Raw genomic sequence first — 20,141 nt, 5'->3', positions numbered from 1 at the left:
CGCTTTGGGAGTCTTTCGTTCAGAAAATATTTGAAACACAACATCAAGTCTAGCTGTCTTGCCTGATTATATTCAGTTGCCAAGGCTCCCAAATCTGTGATACATCGTTGATTCACAGATGGTCTGAGACATCTGTTTAACACAAGCCAGAGTGCTGAATGACTTTTCTGCATCATCTACAGTCACTGAAAGAGTGTGAAAGATAGCTATACATACACTTGGAAACAAGCTTAAATTCATAAGCTCGTGCGTCTTATTCAAGAGTTTTAATGGTTCCAAAGTAATATACTCAAAGTTTGAGGTGTGAATTGTTTCCAAATATTTAATTTCTGCTTCTACATCTGTTGTGACATCATTAAGGGATTCAGTGATAAATAACTTGCATGCCCCAGCTACCTGATTGTCAGTCGTCTTCGTGTATTTCCGTGAAACCCATCTAAAGTGATCCCTGTTTCACGAGATTGTCAATAATGGCGTAAAATACAGGGTGGGCACAAAGTCTTGCCCTGATTATAACACTTTATTACAGAATAGTCGTTTGACATAACAATTTGCATTTAATGCCGTTACATAGGCCAGTGTTACTAGTTTTTTTTAAGACCACTTACGTTAGTAAACCTCAACGTGTGCTCCCTTGGTAGCTCGGAGAATGTCGAGGCGGTATTCCAGTTCCCGCCAGGTGTTTCGTAACATGTGTTCTGTCACAGTACCTACAGCAGCTTGTATCCTAGCCTTCAGTTCGTCGACGTCAGCAGCTGGTGTGACGAAGACTCTGTCCTTGATATAGCCCCAGAAAAAAAAGTCAAGGGGCGTAATGTCTGGAAGGCGGGGTGGCCAGGGGCCAGGGTGTTGGACCGTTCCTTCCAATCCACCGATCCGGACATTACTCCCCTCTCCAGACATTACGCCCCTTGACAAGGGCACAAGGGCACCCTCCATTCTGTAAATCTGTAAATCACGGATTTTGATGCGCTTCAAATATGTTGTAGAGGCACTTACCCTGAGTACCTGGCTATCCGGTTTTTTAGCGACGGGCCTTGGTTTTTGAGAAAATCGATTCTGATGTTCATTGCATATATTCCGAGCAAGTCAGCGTTGCGCAGTGGTATATTATCGTTCAAAATGGAAGTATTCATAGCGCAAAAAAGAGCAGTATCAATAATACACGGTCCTCATCTATCATCATGTTGCAGAAATAATTCAATAAGTTTAAGGCCTTATATGTACCGATTTAAGGTATGCACATGCCAAGTCACCTAAACTGTAAACCTCATTTACTTATGGAGCAACGGAACACAAAGGTCAATTTCCCACTGAGACTTCCGTGGCCAATTCTAAACATACTTCTTGCAGCCAAATATTTATGATTCTTCAGCCGATTACGCTCTACCTGAAAAAAAAAAAAAAAAAAAAAAACACTTAGAGGGCGAGGAGGATACGAAAAGGAACATCACGTGGTGAGAGCGTATGTGAAGTTATTTCAGAGGTTACAAAATCTAGTCAAAGCTACAAAGAACTTGGTTGCACAAGCCCACTTGCCAGTATGACGTTGCACCCTCTTTGACCGAGATGTATGCACTCATTTGGTTGTAAACGATGTCATAAAGCCGTTGTATCCTCTTCTGAGGCAAGCTGGTCCACGAATGTTGCCACTGGTCCTTGATGTTCTGGATATTGACACTGGTACGGAGATGACGTTTGAGAAGATCCCAAACATGTTCCATTTGGGACACATCTAGAGATTTTGCTGTACCATGGAATACCTCAACATCATGCAAACAGTTCATAGAGACACCTGTCATGTATCGATGGGCATTGTCTGTTGAATGAAATACGACGATACTGTCCTATGAGAGCTAACACGTGAGGTGTTGTGTCGGCTACTGTAGGAATCAGCACTGACACAAACAAGGAAGAAGAGAAGTTGCAGTGGCTGGTGCCAGGAATGCAAAATGATCTGTACATAACACGTGAAGATCGATTGATCACTTTATTTCTAAAATGAAAATAAAAATAACTTGTGGTTCTTCAGTTTCTCCCGGAGTATTTCTTGCTCGAACAGTCCACGGGTGTACTGCAGGTCCATCGTGTCTAACGAGCTCAATATTTCGGCGATCAGACATGTCGCCATCGTCAAGTTGCGCTGACGAACTGAGCTCCTGAGGGCGGGCGCCGTCTTAAATCCCCTCCCCTGCGAGGCGTTCTTTCCGCGGTCGCTGAAACGCAGGCGTCGGCGTCTGTGGTGGCGTCGGTGTAATTGCCTTATCCGCCCTGGTCGCCCGTTCGTTTTCTTTGCTGAGCGTCTTTTTAATTAGACACAGTGCTGGTTCCCATGCCTTGTTGAAGCTTTAGCCGAAATTTCTGTTGATAAGACCGTCCCTGGTACGAATTTCGATAGCCTCTCTAACGACGCTGTCCCAGTATTTGGATGTATGTGCCAAGACTCTGGTACGTTGGTGGTCCATTTCGTGATTTTTGGACAATCAGTGCTCTGCGACCGCCCAGCAAGTCGGCGGTCCCAGAATGAAATGCGTGACGGTGTTTTATAAACGGAAATATTCGTTGTAATTATAACTGAATGCTAAAGGCTTCAATTTTCATTTTGTTAAATCGCCGAACTATGATAATCTGAAAATCGCATACTCCGTGCACTGAATGTCGGGAGCCACCTCTACATTCTTTAAAGGATCTTTCGGGAGATGTTAAAAATCACAACGTAGTAACGACGTTTGTTATAGTTTGTAGTGAAATGTTTCTGTGAAATATATAGTGAATGTTTTAAATATGTTTTTCACGCAATCATAGGTTAATGGGACGGAAACTCGCTTAATCACCAGTCTTTTCCTTAATGCGTAACACTTTCCCCACTCCATTTTTTTTTGCAAAAATCTTCATAATCTTCCAATTAACTCTACTGTGACTACAAAAAATATTCGACCACCTGACTAGTTACCTAGAAGCAAAATATAAATATTTTGTTCGTGCGTACCATTATAAATCCGTAACCCACCCCACAACCGTGTGGGATTCTTACATGGTATAGTTTGCTTCATGAAGAAGGTTTCCGTTTGGAACTGCAGAGCTTGGCTTGGGATATATGGGTGTCAAAAAAGGGCCTCGCACCGGTGGGCTTCTTATGGGAAGTCAGTGAAACAGCTGGGAATCGAGTACTGAAGTCACTGAGACTGGCCATAGATACCTTCTGGAATGTTTGAGAATATTGCAAAATTTTTTAGAGGGTTCCAGAATGTTATAGATTTTTCCAGAAGGATTGAATCTGTTTCAGAATGTTCCAGAATGTCATAGAATTTTCCAGAAAGTTCGATAAGATTTTAGAATCTTTCAGAATTTTCTAGAATGTTCCAGGATGTTCGGGAATGTTCTTGACTGTTAGGCAATAGCGAGACGCATGCTTCAGTATACATTTGGAAACATGTCAGAGCGCATCAAGGGAAAGTGAAAGTTTTAGAAAAAGAAATAAATTTAAGTGAAAGTAAATTACTTTAGGTAGTGAACAGAGTATTTTAGGGAATTTTAGTCTCTTACATAATTTTAACATTTAACAGGATGTTGTTGTTGTTGTTATTGTGGTCTTCATTCCAGAGACTGGTTGGCTGCAGCTCTCCATTCTACTCTATCCTGTGCAAGCTTCTTCATCTCCGAGTAACTACTGCAACCTACATCCTTCTGAATCTGCTTAGTGCACTCATCTCTTGGTCTACTTTTACGGTTTTTACCCTCCATGCTTTCCTTCAGTACTAAATTGGTGATCCCTTGACGCCTCAGAACATGTCCTACCAACCAATCCCTTCTTCTAGTCAAGTTGTGCCACGAATTTCTCCTCTCCCCAATTCTATTTAGTACGTCCTCATTAGTCAAGTGATCTACCCATCTAATCTTCAGCTTTCTTCTGTAACACCACATTTCCAAAGCTTCTATTTTCTTCATCATCCATGTTTCAGTTCCATACATGGCCACACTCCATACAAATAGTTTCAGAAACGACTTCCTGACACTTAAATCTATACTCGATGTTAACAAATTTCTCTTCTTCAGAAACGCTTTAGTTGCTATAGCCAGTCTACATTTTACATCCTCTCTACTTTGACGGTCATCAGTTATTTTGCTCCCCAAATAGTAAAACTCATCTACTACTTTAAGTGTTTCATTTCTTAATCTAATTCCCTCAGCATCACCTGATTTTATTCCACTGCATTCCATTATTCTCGATTTACTCTTGTTGACGTTCATCTTATACCCTACTTTCAAGACCCTGTCCATTCCGTTCAACTGCTGTTCCAAGTCCTTTGCTGTCCCTGACAGAATTACAATGTCATCGACAAACCTCAAACTTTTTATTTCTTCTGCATGGAATTTGATTACTACTCCATTTTTTCTTTTGTTTCCTTTACTGCTTGCTCAATATACAGATTGAATAACATCGGGGATAGGCTACAACACTCTCTCACACCCTTCTCAACCACCGCTTTCCTTTCGTGCCCCTCGACTCTTATAAATGCCATCTGGTTTGACAAACTGTAAATAGCCTTTCGCTCCCTGTAATTTACCCCTGCCACCTTCAGAATTTGAAAGTCAGCATTGTCAAAAGCTTTCTCTAAGTCTACAAATGCTAGAAACGTAGGTTTGCCTTTCTTTAATCCATCTTCTAAGATAAGCCGTAGGGTCAGTAGTGCCTCGCGTGTTCCAGCATCTGTACGGAATCCAAACTGATCTTCACCGAGGTCGGCTTCTACCAGTTTTTCCATTCGTCTGTACAGAATTCGTGTTAGTATTTTGCAGTCGTGACTTATTAAAGTAATAGTTCGATAATTTTCACACCTGTCAACACCTGCTTTCTTTGAGATAGGAATTATTATATTAATCAGGAAGTCTCTGGGTATTTCACCTTTCTCATACATTTTGCTCAACAGATGGCAGAGTTTTGTCACGGCTGGTGTAGTGTTAGAAAAAATAGAGTGTTGAAGATATAATGAAATTTTGTGTTGTAACTTGGCAACAGAATCAGAGATTAATTGTATTGTATTATCGTAACAAGTCACTGTAATGATTATTTCACCTGATAAATATTTTTGAAATACCTGACATTCTTTGAACATAGAGCGGTAGATTAATTTATTTGAGATTGGTAGGAAGCAATAAGATGAACATCAACAAAAGCAAAACGAGGATAATGGAATGTAGTCGAATTAAGTCGGGTGATGCTGAGGGAATTAGATTAGGAAATGAGACACTTAAAGTAGTAAAGGAGTTTTGCTATTTGGGGAGCGAAATAACTGATGATGGTCGAAGTAGGATATAAAATGTAGACTGGCAATGGAAAGGAAAGTGTTTCTGAGGAAGAGAAATTTGTCAACATCGAGTATAGATTTAAGTGTTAGGAAGTCGTTTCTGAAAGTATTTGTATGGAGTGTAGCCATGTATGGAAGTGAAACATGGACGATAAATAGTTTGGACAAGAAGAGAATAGAAGCTTTCGAAATGTGGTGCTACAGAAGAATGCTGAAGATTAGATGAGTAGATCACATAACTAAAGAGGAGGTATTGAATAGAATTGGGGAGAAGAGGAGCTTGTGGCACAACTTGACTAGAAGAAGGGATCGGTTGGTAGGACATGTTGTGAGACATCGAGAGATCACCAATTTAGTATTGGAGGGCAGCGTGGAGGGTAAAAATCGAAGAGGGAGACCAAGAGATGAATACACTAAGCAGATTCAGAAGGATGTAGGCTGCCGTAAGTACTTGGAGATGAAGAAGCTTGCACAGGATAGAGTAGCATGGAGAGCTGCATCAAACCAGTCTCAGGACTGAAGACAACAACAACAACAACGACAACAACAACAACAGGAAGCAACATTATCATTTCTGCGCGTTTTCATGACCGTTGTGCAGTCATACCCGGATCGACACTAAGGGACCAAAAGATTTACTGGCTTTAAAAGAAAATCAACACCACACAATTAAAAAGATTGATTCAGAAATGATAGGAAAACGATAATGTTACTCCTGCCTCAATGTTGCATTCGGTCCATCAGCGTGATCGTATTTTCTGGAGATAAACTGACACAAAATGATTAACATTCAAGTAATGAGAAGATGGAGATACTTACGGATAATTTGTCTAAATAAGCACACTTCATATATAACACACGTTTTTTAATGCTACGTACCTTCTTATATTACAATTACAATAGCTGGTGCGTATTAACAAAAGCTTAGCACATAACAGGCAGTACTTGAGATTAATGCCCTCTTGATGGTGCCTGCTCGTAACTAATTACATCAACATATATGTTCCCTGATTGAGAAGACAATTAGCACATTTACAGAATATTTTCCACAAATTATAAAACACAGATTACGCAACGCAGAAACACCGCGTCCGCCTTTCTTGGAATAGAAACAGTAAAAGTTGAAGCGCTCAAGGCCTCATTTGTCTTGAAACAACAGAATCCTTTTTATGTCATTAATCGATACGTGTACATAGAGATTTACAGCCGCCGCGCAGGAGTGGCAAAGAAAAAAAATAATAGATTCTGTCGCAGCTATGCGGCGGTTCATTTCTCTTACATTACAATTGTTTGATAACTTCAGGGCATCAGGCGTTTACTATTGAGCGTATACTAAAGTTTGTGAGGCGAAAACTACCCATATTACACTGGCTCTCCCGAGGCCATCAGTAGTTCTAAAGGAATGTTGTCTACTCCCGAGGCTTTGTTTCGACTTAGTTCTTTCAGTGCTCTGTCAGATTCTTCTCGCAGTAACATATCTCCCATTTCATCTTCATCTTTCAATTTTCATAATTTGTGCTCAAGTACATCGCCCTTGTATAGACCGTCCATATACTCCTTCCACCTTTCTGCTTTTCTTCTTTGCTTAGGACTGGTTTTCCCTCTGAGCTCTTGATATTCATGTAGATGGTTCTCTTTTCTCCAAAGCTCTCTTTAATTTTCCTGTAGGTAGCTACATCCTCGCATTTGTCCTCTAGCCATGCCTGCTTAGCCATTTTGCACTTCCTGTTGATCTCATTTTTGAGACATTTGTATTCCTTTTCACCTGCTTCATTTACTGCATTACTCCTTTCATCTATTAAATTCAGTATTTCTTCTGTTACCCAAGGATTTCTTCTAGCCCTCGCATTTTTACCTACTTGATCCTCTGCTGCCTGCACTATTACATCTCTCAAAGCTACCCACTCTTCTTCTACTGTATTTCGTTCCCCTGTTCTTGTCAATCGTTCCCTAATGCTCTCTCTGAAACTCTTTACAACCTCTGGTTCTTTCTGTTTATACATGTCCCATCTCCTTAAATTCCTACCTTTTTGCAGTTTATTCAGTTTTAATCTACAGTTCATAATCAATGCCGGCCGATGTGGCCGTGCGGTTCTAGGCGCGTCAGTCTGGAACCGCGTGACCGCTACGGTCGCAGGTTCGAATCCTGCCTCGGGCATGGATGTGTATGATGTCCTTAGGTTAGTTAGGTTTAAGTAGTTCTAAGTTCTAGGGGACTGATGACCACAGATGTTAAGTCCCATAGTGCTCAGAGCCATTTGAACCATAATCAATAAATTGTGGTCAGAGTCCACATCTGCCCCTGGAAATGTCTTACAATTTAAAATCTGGTTCCTAAACCTCTGTCTTACCATTATATAATCTATCTGAAACCTTCCAGTGTCTCCTGGCCTCTTCCACATATACAGCCTTCTTTCACGGTTCTTAAACCAAGTGTTAGCTATGATTAGGTTATGCTCTGCGCAAAATTTTACCAGGCAGCTTCCTCTTTCATTTCTTACCCCCAGTACATATTCACCTACTACTTTACTTTCTCTTCGTACTGTCGAATTCCAGTCCCCCATGACTATTAAATTTTCGTCTCCCTTAACTATCTGAAACATTTCTTTTAACGCATCACAAATTTCTTCAGTCTCTTCATCATCTGCGGAGCTAGTTGGCATATAAACTCGTACTACTGTGGTAGCCGTGGACTTCGTGTCTATCTTTGGTAGAATAATACGTTCACTGGGCTGTTCATAGTAGCTTATCCGCGTTCCTATTTTTTATTCATTATTAAACCAACTCTTGCATTACCCCTATTTGATTTTGTATCTACAACCCTGCAGTCTCCTGACCAGAAGCCTTGTTCCTCTTGCCACCGAACTTCACTAATTCCCACTATATCTAATTTTTTACCTATCCATTTCCCGTTTTAAATTTTCTAAGCTATCTGCCCGATTAAGGGATCTGACATTTCGCGCTCCGATCCGTGGAACACCAGTTTTCTTTCTCCTGATAACGACGTCCTCCTGTCTCCGCCCGGAGATCCAAATGGGGGACTATTTTACCTCCGGAATATTTTACCCAAGAGGGCACCATCATCATTTAACTATACAGTAAAGCGGCACGCCATCGGGAAAAATTACGGCTGTAGTTTCCCCTTGCTTTCAGCCGTTCGCAGTACCAGCACAGCAACGCTGTTTTGGTTGATGTTACAAGGCTAAATCAGTCAATCATCCAGACTGTTGCCCCTGCAACTACTAAAAAGGCTGCTGCCCGTCTTCAGGAACCCCACGTTTGTCTGGCCTGTTAACAGATACCCCATCGTTATGGTTGCACCTACGGTAGGACTATCTGTATCGCTCACGCACGCAAGCGTCCCCACCAACGGCAAGGTTCATGGTTCATGGTTCGTGTTTAACGGGACGACGAAACGTAAAAGAGGAGGGGACTTGCCATCCGTCAATTGAAAAGAGGGAACTATAAAGAACAGCTAAGATATAAAACAGATGAGGGGCGAGATCACGTTTACCTTCATAACGGAAGAGAATGAATTACTTGAGAGGAAACGTATGAACAATGAAATGGAATTAGAGAAGAATATCAAGAGAGACACTCAGCAAGCAGACATAGAGAAAGTTGTGGAGAAACAAGATTACAACATCAACTAAGTAGAATTTCGTTGAACGAAGTCCGTGGGAGACAACTATCGCGAACGCGTGAGCAGTACATTAGTGTACGAGAACTCTGAATCAGAAGGAAAAGAGCTGTAGCTTTCCATTATGATTCCACTGAAGAGTACAACAAATACGTTGTCACAGGCAGAGTGGATCAAGTGCACCTGTTCTGCGGTGCCAAGAAATTCAAAAGAGAAACACCAGGAATTTGTTTCATGGATGGAAAAATTTGATTATCAGCTTTGGAAATATCTCCTCGAGATTCGTTTCATTACATAACCGAAAAAAAAATATTCTACGCATTATGGGAGAGCATATTGTTGGCTTTCAAATGGCATCATTTGGTGATACTGCCATGTGCAATGGAGATCATCAATTCAGTCCTATGTTTCCAATTAATGGGTAAGTCTGTCATAGAGTAGGAACATTGTTACCACAGCCAAACGAATCTTATAAATTTTTGCAGTTGTATTTCACTGCTGGCGAACGAATGGAAATTGATCAACGCAAATATAAATGAAATGAGACGGGAAATCATTGAAGAACTGCAGAGGATTATATATAACAACTATCTATTGGTTCACGTGTCCAAAACAGCACTAGATCAAACGGTATCCAATGAGCATAAAGTTTTGATTTTATCCGACAAAAAACCAGTTGGAGAACACGAACGTCTATTCCGTGCACAAGTCAATGAAATTGGCGCTGTAATTGTGGACAGCGATTACAAAAGTCGTAATCACTAAACGTAGAGGAGTAGGGTGACAACGTATCGCTGAAACACGACACGAGGCATATACAGCCAGAAAGATACAAACATCAGTGGTGCTATATTGTGGTGTGTTTCACATCAAGAAACGAGTACTTAGGCAAAGTAGTATGGCTTTAGATCAGAATCAATATTGCCAAACGAAGGAATAACAAGAAAAGGTGGAAGCAGACAGCGCATGCTGATATGAGTTGGCGTAAAATGCCACCACTCATGATGTTTGATTTCAATGAAACGCAACACATTTTGTGACAAAATCATGACTAGTGTTGTATTTGTAAAGACGAAAGTAAAATAACTTCAATGAGCACATTGTTATTACTTTCTTGAATGTTCATTTTTACGAAGTTCTAGAATTTTATCTAGTGATCTGGAATGCTTCGGAAAATAAAGACCAAGAGAAGCGTGTGTTTTTCAGATAGTATTTGATAAACATCAAAATTAACTTTGAAGTAGCCTCAAAATACTTCTTCTTGATAAGCCATTCTATTTTATAGATGAAGTTGTAATCCAAGAGAATGACACACTAACTGTTGTTATTAAAAAAGTACGTTTTCAAACTGGTCGATATTTTGTTGTGAAGGGGCAGTTGATACAAACGTGTCAGAATCAGTTGTAAATTGTATGTAAATTTTCTCGTTTTAAGTCACTAGGTCATGCACTGTACATAATATATGGGACTTGTGATCAACAAGTGTTCGTAAAAGATAGATCTGTCGGGCATTGCTTACCTCCGCCGCTGCGGTAGCACAGGTAGGGGAATCGCCAGACGTTGCCGATGCCAATGGCGTATCCCAAGCAGGAGAGGAGGAACTCTGTCTTGCTAGCCCAGTTACCACGGTCCTCTTCGCCATTAGCCTGAAACAGGGAATAAATGCTGTATCAACGTCACTAAAGAGGGTTTTTCAGTCCGCCTGCAATTACACACTAATGTTAATCATACACATGATGTGAAATGTACAATGCATTCGTCGCCAGAATATGAGAAATACGCCACTAGTCAAAGGTCACTTACGTGCACAAATTTTTAGTATTGATAGCTGCTAACGTTGAGATTTCTCTTTGATTTCCATTGATCATCAGAGATGTTTTTGTGGGGAAAACATCCGCAATAGGATCCACTCATCCTTGTACGGCAAAATGACACGTGAGCCACCGAAGTGTAGTCAAATCGGAAGGGATGAAGCAAGATAGAAGCTACACGACATTTGTACACCTCCTCCTTTACCGAGGCAGAAAAAATGTCAAGGTCCTGGGTTTAACTTCAAACCTGCATTCAGTTTATCGTGGAGTGAGGACATGTGACACTGTTGATAGTTAAACATATACACTACTGGCCATTAAAATAATAAATGTCGTGTGACGACGGCCTCCCGTCGGGTAGACCGTTCGCCTGGTGCAAGTCTTTCGATTTGACGCTACTTCGGCGACTTGCGCGTCGATGGGGATGAAATGATGATGATAAGGACAACACAACACCCACTCTCTGAGCGGAGAAAATCTCCGACCCAGCTGGGAATCGAACCTGGGCCCTTAGGATTGACAGTTGACAGTCTGTCGTGCTGACCTGTTGACAGTCTGTCGTGCTGACCTTTTTTTTTTTTTTTTGTTTGGTCGTTCCGGACGTCACATGACATCCGGCCAAGTTCGTTTCTTGTTCCTTCCACTCAGTTTTTTCAGTTTTTTATTACAGAGACCAACCAGCTCTCTGACCGAACACGCTGAGCTACCGTGCCGGCGCCACTCAGCTACCGGGGACTACTGGCCATTAAAACTGCTACACCAACAAGAAATGCAGATGATAAACGGGCATTCATTGGGCAAATATATTATACTAGAACTGACATGTGATTACATTTTCACGCATTTCGGGTGCATAGATGCTGAGAAATCAGTACCCAGAGAAACCACCTCTGGCCGTAATAACGGCCTTCATACGACTGGGGATTGAGACATACAGAGCTTGGATGGCGCGTACAGATACAGCTGCCCATACAGATTCAATACGATACCACAGTTCATCAAGAATAGTGACTGGCGTATTGTGACGAGCCAGTTGCTCGGCCTCCATTGACGAGACGTTTTCAATTGGTGAGAGATCTGGAGAATCTACTGGCCAGGGCAGCAGTCGAACATTTTCTGTATCCAGATAGGCCCGTACAGGACCTGCAACATGCGGTCGTGCATTATCCTGATGAAATGTAGGGTTTCGCACGGATCGAATGAAGGGTAGAGCCACGGGTCGTAACACGTCTGAAATGTAGCGTCCACTGCTCAAAGTGCCGTCAAGAGGTGACCGAGACGTGTAACCAACGGCACCCCATACCATCACGCCGGGTGATACGCCAGTATGGCGATGACGAATACACGCTTCCAATGTGCGTTCACCGCGATGTCGCCAAACACAGATGCGACCATCATGATGCTGTAAACAGAACCTGGATTCATCCGAAAAAATGACGTTTTGCCATTCGTGTACCCAGGTTCGTCGTGAGTACACTATCGCAGGCGCTCCTGTCTGTGATGCAGCGTCAAGGGTAACCGTACCCATGGTCTCCGAGCTGATAGTCCGTGCTGCTGCAAACGTCGTGGAACTGTTCGTGCAGATGGTTGTTGTCTTGCAAACGTCCCCATCTGTTGACTCAGGGATCGAGACGTGGGTGCACGATCCGTTACAGCCATACGGATAAGATGCCTGTCATCCCGACTGCTAGTGACACGAGGCCTTTGGGATCCAGCACGGCGTTCCGTATTACCCTCCTGAACCCACCGATTCCATATTCTGCTAACAGTCATTGGATCTAGACCAACGCAAGCAGCAATGTCGCGATACGATAAACCGCAATCGCGATAGGCTACAATTGGACCTTTATCAAAGTCGGAAACGTGATGGTACGCATTTCTCCTACATAGCCGGCTGTGGTGGCCGAGCGGTTCTAGGCGCTTCAGTCTGGAACCGCGCTGCTGCAACGGTCGCAGGTTCGAATCCTGCCTCGGGCATGGATGTGTGTGATGTCCTTAGGTTAGTTAGGTTTAAGTAGTTCTACGTTCTAGGGGACTGATGACGTCAGATGTTAAGTCCCATAGTACTCAGAGCCATTTTTCTCCTCCTTACACGAGGCATCACAACAACGTTTCACCAGGCAACGCCGGTCAACTGTTGTTTGCGTATGAGAAATCGGTTGGAAACTTTCGTCATGTCAGCACGTTGTAGGTGTCGCCTGCGGCGCCAACCTTGTGTGAATGATCTGAAAAGCTGATCATTTGCATATCACAGCATGTTCTTCCTGTCGGTTAAATTTTGCGTCTGTAGCACGTCATCTTCGTGGTGTAGCAATTTTAATGGCCAGTAGTGTACGTGTAAGATGCCCAAGTGGTGTCAATGAGAAAGATGCCCACCAGATAATGAACCACGACAGTTTATTGATCTCATTAATCTTCGTAACATACAAGGCAATTAGAATGATTCAAAACAGGTGCGTAATCTAATATCCTGCTATTCGCGAGATATGGGGTCCGACTTGGAGGAAGGAGGCGATTTGTACTGCCCGACTAAAAAGTCAAACGACCAAAAGGGGATAAGGATACGAAATGAAACTAAAAGGGTCAAGAAGTTATGTGATGTCGTTTAAGCGATTACAAAAGCGAGTCAGATTTACAGAGAACTTTGCAGTATGAGTCATCTTATTAGTATGACATTGCATCCTCTCTGGCCTGGATGCACGCACCGATTCGGTTTGGAAGGACGTCATAAAGACGTTGAATCTTCTCCGTGGTATGCTGACCCACTACTGTTGTAACTCGTCCTTGATATACTGGACACTGGTACTGGGACGGAGCTGACATTCGAACTGGTCCCACACATGTTCTATTGGGCCAGATCTAGGGGGCTTGCTGGCCACAGGAGTACTTCAACAACAGGCAGACAGCTTATAGACAAACGTGCCATGTGTGGACGAGCAATGTTCTGCTGAAAAATGGCACCGCCATATTGTCGTACCAGAGGTAACACATGAGTACGTAGGACGTACGTGACGTACTGTTGTGCCGTCAAGCTCTGCCAGACGTGACCTGAGGTCATACCCGACAGCTGCCGACACCACTATGCAATGAGTAACGCTGGTGTGCTTCTCCGGAACATTGGAAGAATGGGGCGTCTCTCCAGGTCGCCGTCATTCTAACCGACGATGGTGATCCGAGGTAGTGCAACACAGAAATTCATAGCTGAACTTAAAGCGTCGCCATTGGTCAACAGTCCACGCTTCCCAATCGCGGCAACACTCCAAGCGCAGCCGCTGGTGTTGTGTTACTGGCGACTACGCATGGGACAGCAATTCACTTGACTGACTGCTGCTAGTCTGCGATCAATAGTGCGGAATGTCCACCCCTGGTAGCTGAGTGGTCAGCGCGACGGAATATCGTACCTAACGGCCCGGGTTCGATTCCTCGATTCCCTGCTGGGTCGGAGATTTTCTCCGCTCAGAGACTGGGTGTTCCTAATCATCATTCCATCCCCATCGACAAGCAAGTCGCCGAAGTGGCGTCAACTCGAAAGACTTGCACCAGACGAACGGTCTACCCGCCGGGACGCCCTAGTCACACAGCGTTTCCATTTCCGATAGTGCGGAATGACACAGAGTGTTGCAGGGTCTGTTACCTGTTCTCGGATGGCAAGCGCAGGTATGAATGGGTTCCGATGTCATTGGTGCTCAACCCGGAGATCCTCCCTTGTGCTGGTGAGATGTGTTCGATCGGAACCTTGACTACGAGTATGTCTGCCCTTACTTTCCCATGCTGTCGAAAATCGGACCACTGACACATCCGAATGTCTCACAGATATGGTTATTGCACGCTTCGATAACAGGCTAAATGGAGTCAACACTGAAGCGCCTTTAAATCTCTGTTGCTGCTTCAACGGAATATGTGTCATCCCTGTGTCCTAGCAGTGATCACTCAACACCTGACTCTGTTCACGCACCCTACCAGGCATGGTAGAAACACTGAACACGAACAACAGTAATGTGCTTTGGTGGTCATTCTGCCTGCCATTTACATACCCGCCGATGGCATATGTGTGAACAAAATTACACAGACATCCAAATATACACTCCTGGAAATGGAAAAAAGAACACATTGACACCGGTGTGTCAGACCCACCATACTTGCTCCGGACACTGCGAGAGGGCTGTACAAGCAATGATCACACGCACGGCACAGCGGACACACCAGGAACCGCGGTGTTGGCCGTCGATTGGCGCTAGCTGCGCTGCATTTGTGCACCGCCGCCGTCAGTGTCAGCCAGTTTGCCGTGGCATACGGAGCTCCATCGCAGTCTTTAACACTGGTAGCATGCCGCGACAGCGTGGACGTGAACCGTATGTGCAGTTGACGGACTTTGAGCGAGGGCGTATAGTGGGCATGCGGGAGGCCGGGTGGACGTACCGCCGAATTGCTCAACACGTGGGGCGTGAGGTCTCCACAGTACATCGATGTTGTCGCCAGTGGTCGGCGGAAGGTGCACGTGCCCGTCGACCTGGGACCGGACCGCAGCGACGCACGGATGCACGCCAAGACCGTAGGATCCTACGCAGTGCCGTAGGGGACCGCACCGCCACTTCCCAGCAAATTAGGGACACTGTTGCTCCTGGGGTATCGGCGAGGACCATTCGCAACCGTCTCCATGAAGCTGGGCTACGGTCCCGCACACCGTTAGGCCGTCTTCCGCTCACGCCCCAACATCGTGCAGCCCGCGTCCAGTGGTGTCGCGACAGGCGTGAATGGAGGGACGAATGGAGACGTGTCGTCTTCAGCGATGAGAGTCGCTTCTGCCTTGGTGCCAATGATGGTCGTATGCGTGTTTGGCGCCGTGCAGGTGAGCGCCACAATCAGGACTGCATACGACCGAGGCACACAGGGCCAACACCCGGCATCATGGTGTGGGGAGCGATCTCCTACACTGGCCGTACACCACTGGTGATCGTCGAGGGGACACTGAATAGTGCACGGTACCTCCAAACCGTCATCGAACCCATCGTTCTACCATTCCTAGACCGGCAAGGGAACTTGCTGTTCCAACAGGACAATGCACGTCCGCATGTATCCCGTGCCACCCAACGTGCTCTAGAAGGTGTAAGTCAACTACCCTGGCCAGCAAGATCTCCGGATCTGTCCCCCATTGAGCATGTTTGGGCCTGGATGAAGCGTCGTCTCACGCGGTCTGCACGTCCAGCACGAACGCTGGTCCAACTGAGGCGCCAGGTGGAAATGGCATGGCAAGCCGTTCCACAGGACTACATCCAGCATCTCTACGATCGTCTCCATGGGAGAATAGCAGCCTGCATTGCTGCGAAAGGTGGATATACACTGTACTAGTGCCGACATTGTGCGTGCTCTGTTGCCTGTGTCTATGTGCCTGTGGTTCTGTCAGTGTGATCATGTGATGTATCTGACCCCAGGAATGTGTCAATAAAGATTCCCCTTCCTGGGACAATGAATTCACGGTGTTCTTATTTCAATTTCCAGGAGTGTATCTTTTGGGCGCTTCACTGTTTTTGACAAGGAGTCTATTTATGTGGCGCCCATGCTACCATGATTGATGGTCTGGGTGTCGTTGCATTTCGTAGCAGGAATCGTTTGCTTCTCACCCGCTTACAGTACAGCTATACGTCGATTATATTGTACTGCTTATCATCGTGCCCGCCGAACCTTATTACCTTGGCCAGCAAGGTCGCAGCATCTCTCCATAATTGAGAAGGTTATGGGCAGGGCCTCCAACCAGTTCGGGATTTTGACGATCTAAAGCGACAATTGGACAGAATTTGACACGATATCCCTCGGGAGGGCATCCAACATCTCTCAATCAGTGCTAAACCGAATGACTGCTTGCGTAATGACCGGAGGTGGACCGATACGCTGCTGACTTGCTCAATTTGTAAAGCTCTATCTGTCGAGTAAATCATCAAGTTTTTTCTGAAATTGTAATCATTTGTTTGTCTCTACATGTACATCACATCTACCGATTTCCGTCCCGTTCAGATAATTCCTCCGTGGTGTGTCGATTTTTTTTAACACTTAGAGTGTATTTCTTTAGATATGTAATATTTTAACCTTCTATGATTGAAGAAGATTTATTTTCCTTGAGCAACAAAACATCGTGTTTAATTTGCAGGCACCAAAGGGCGAAAAATTCTTATGTAACCTTTTGAATTTAACGTACTTAATCGAGGACACGAACACAGCAGGCGGGTGTGAGGCGCCCAGGGTAATACTACTACTGCTAGTGCTAATAATACGAGGTATGTCCACAGAGTAAGTTCCGTTTGGTTAAATAAAACAAACGTGTACAGATACACCAAAAATATTTATTGTACAAAAATCTACATCTGTTAAACTACTTTTCTACATAGCTTCCGAAATTTTGTAGGCACTTGTCATGGCGTGGCACAAGTTTTTGTACGCCTTCTTCATAGAAGGTTACCACCTGTGTATTCAACCACGTGGTAACATGTTCATTTAGCTCGTCATCATCGTTGAAGTGTTGACCACCAAGGACAGATTTTAGGAGTAAGAAGAGATGAAAGTCGCAAGGAGCGAGGTCCGGACTGTACGGAGGATGACCAAGCGCGTCCCGTCAGTAACCACAGACGGGCGTCCACTTCGTTCTTCATCATGCACTTGATCAAGTCCTTCATTGAAAAGTCTGACCCATCTTCTAACCATTGAATCACTCATAACATTTTGTTCGTAAACCTCGCAGATTTGCCGATGAATTTCCTTTGGTTTAACTTTCTTTGCATTTAGGAAACGAATCACAGATCTGATTTTACACGCTGCGGCACGATTACGGCTGACGTTATAACGAAGCGCTACAAAGCACACGTCAGCAGCAGCGATCTGCAAATGGCGTACATGTCTTCTGCTTGAGTCAGAGTAATTGCCGCGCATGCTCGGAACTGCGATCGTAGCGCTGCCGCGGATAGAAATAGAAACTGAACTTACTTTGTGGACGACCCTCGTAATAATATGATAGTAAAGGTGATACTCAAATTGCTGGTAGTGATGCTGTAGCTCTTGCTTACAAAAGAAAAAAAAATGCTAATTACTCTGATTAAAAAACCTGACACAATGTGCCGAAAACAAAAGACATCTTTGTGTGCTACTTGATATAAATACGTCTGTATTATGTTGAAATATTATAGTTTTACCACTAATAAATTGTATTTGAAAAAAATTCATGTGACGTAATTAGAATGGAGGCGGATGTATTTGAAAGAGAGCGTGATTCACAGTGAAGAAGAACTTAAGATTGTGTCAGGATGCGTGGTAACCAGATGTAGCACTGCCTTTAATGCCTGCTTCTACGTAACAGAGAGATGGGAATGATAGGACAGTATGGCCCATATCTCAAGAGTTGGGGGTGAGCTATTGAACATATCATTATACAGGGTGTTTCAAAAATGACCGGTATATTTGAAACGGCAATAAAAACTAAACGAGCAGCGATAGAAATACACCGTTTGTTGCAATATGCTTGGGACAACAGTACATTTTCAGGCAGACAAACTTTCGAAATTACAGTAGTTACAATTTTCAACAACAGATGGCGCTGCGGTCTGGGAAACTCTATAGTACGATATTTTCCACATATCCACCATGCGTAGCAATAATATGGCGTAGTCTCTGAATGAAATTACCCGAAACCTTTGACAACGTGTCTGGCGGAATGGCTTCACATGCAGATGAGATGTACTGCTTCAGCTGTTCAATTGTTTCTGGATTCTGGCGGTACACCTGGTCTTTCAAGTGTCCCCACAGAAAGAAGTCACAGGGGTTCATGTCTGGCGAATAGGGAGGCCAATCCACGCCGCCTCCTGTATGTTTCGGATAGCCCAAAGCAATCACACGATCATCAAAATATTCATTCAGGAAATTAAAGACGTCGGCCGTGCGATGTGGCCGGGCACCATTTTGCATAAACCACGAGGTGTTCGCAGTGTCGCCTAAGGCAGTTTGTACCGCCACAAATTCACGAAGAATGTCCAGATAGCGTGATGCAGTAATCGTTTCGGATCTGAAAAATGGGCCAATGATTCCTTTGGAAGAAATGGCGGCCCAGACCAGTACTTTTTGAGGATGCAGGGACGATGGGACTGCAACGTGGGGCTTTTCGGTTCCCCATATGCGCCAGTTCTGTTTATTGACGAAGCCGTCTAGGTAAAAATAAGCTTCGTCAGTAAACCAAATGCTGCCCACATACATATCGCCGTCATCAATCCTGTGCACTATATCGTTAGCGAATGTCTCTCGTGCAGCGCTGAGGGGTTGCCGCATTTGAATTTTGTATGGATAGAGGTGTAAACTCTGGCGCATGAGACGATACGTGGACGTTGGCGTCATTTGGACTGCAGCTGCAACACGGCGAACGGAAACCCGAGGCCGCTGTTGGATCACCTGCTGCACTAGCTGCGCGTTGCCCTCTGTGGTTGCCGTACGCGGTCGCCCTACCTTTCCAGCACGTTCATCCGTCACGTTCCCAGTCCGTTGAAATTTTTCAAACAGATCCTTTATTGTATCGCTTTTCGGTCCTTTGGTTACATTAAACCTCCGTTGAAAACTTCGTCTTGTTGCAACAACACTGTGTTCTAGGCGGTGGAATTCCAACACCAGAAAAATCCTCTGTTCTAAGGAATAAACCATGTTGTCTACAGCACACTTGCACGTTGTGAACAGCACACGCTTACAGCAGAAAGACGACGTACAGAATGGCGCACCCACAGACTGCGTTGTCTTCTATATCTTTCACATCACTTGCAGCGCCATCTGTTGTTGAAAAATGTAACTACTGTAATTTCGAAAGTTTGTCCGCCTGAAAATGTACTGTTGTCCCAAGCATGTTGCAACAAATGGTGTATTTCTATCGCTGCTCGTTTAGTTTTTATTGCCGTTTCAAATATACCGATCATTTTTGAAACACCCTGTACGAACTCTTCTTCCAATTTTGGCCAGCGTTATCTCTTGTAGGAATATGTGACACTTCTTTAAAAACCGTGTATTTTTCACATTCGTCCCACCATATAGCTCCCAACTAGCTTACCAGTCTGTTTACGAACGTTCCATAACACATCCTTTTATACACTGAGGTGGCGAAAAATCAGGGAACAGCGATACGCACATACGCAAGATATAAAAGAGCGGTGCTTCGGCGGAGCTGTCGTTTGCACTCAGGCGGTTCGTGCCAAACGGTTTCAGATGTGATTACGGCGGCACGACAGGAATTAAGAGACTTTGAACGGGGATTGGTAGTTGGAGCTAGACGCATGGGACGTTCCACTTCGGAAATCGTTAGGAGACTCTATATTCCGAGATTCACAGTGTCGAGAGCGTGTCGACAATACCAAATTTCAG

The 20,141-nt window shown here is 44.2% G+C and overlaps 1 protein-coding gene across 1 annotated transcript in view; it reads right to left on the bottom strand.

Annotated features, from left to right (window-relative positions):
• The window catches only part of LOC126190973 (sodium- and chloride-dependent glycine transporter 1-like), a 139,618-nt gene that overhangs the window by 80,905 nt on the left and 38,572 nt on the right, over window positions 1-20,141 (bottom strand). The window contains exon 3 of the mRNA XM_049931642.1: window positions 10,469-10,595. Coding sequence (XP_049787599.1) covers window positions 10,469-10,595 — 127 coding nt within the window. The remainder of the gene's footprint in view (window positions 1-10,468; window positions 10,596-20,141) is intronic.

The sequence above is a fragment of the Schistocerca cancellata genome, chromosome 6 (assembly GCF_023864275.1).
Source record: "Schistocerca cancellata isolate TAMUIC-IGC-003103 chromosome 6, iqSchCanc2.1, whole genome shotgun sequence".
Lineage (NCBI taxonomy): Eukaryota > Metazoa > Arthropoda > Insecta > Orthoptera > Acrididae > Schistocerca > Schistocerca cancellata.
The sequence above is the reverse complement of the archived record's forward strand: the minus strand, read 5'-3'. Positions and strand labels throughout refer to the sequence as shown.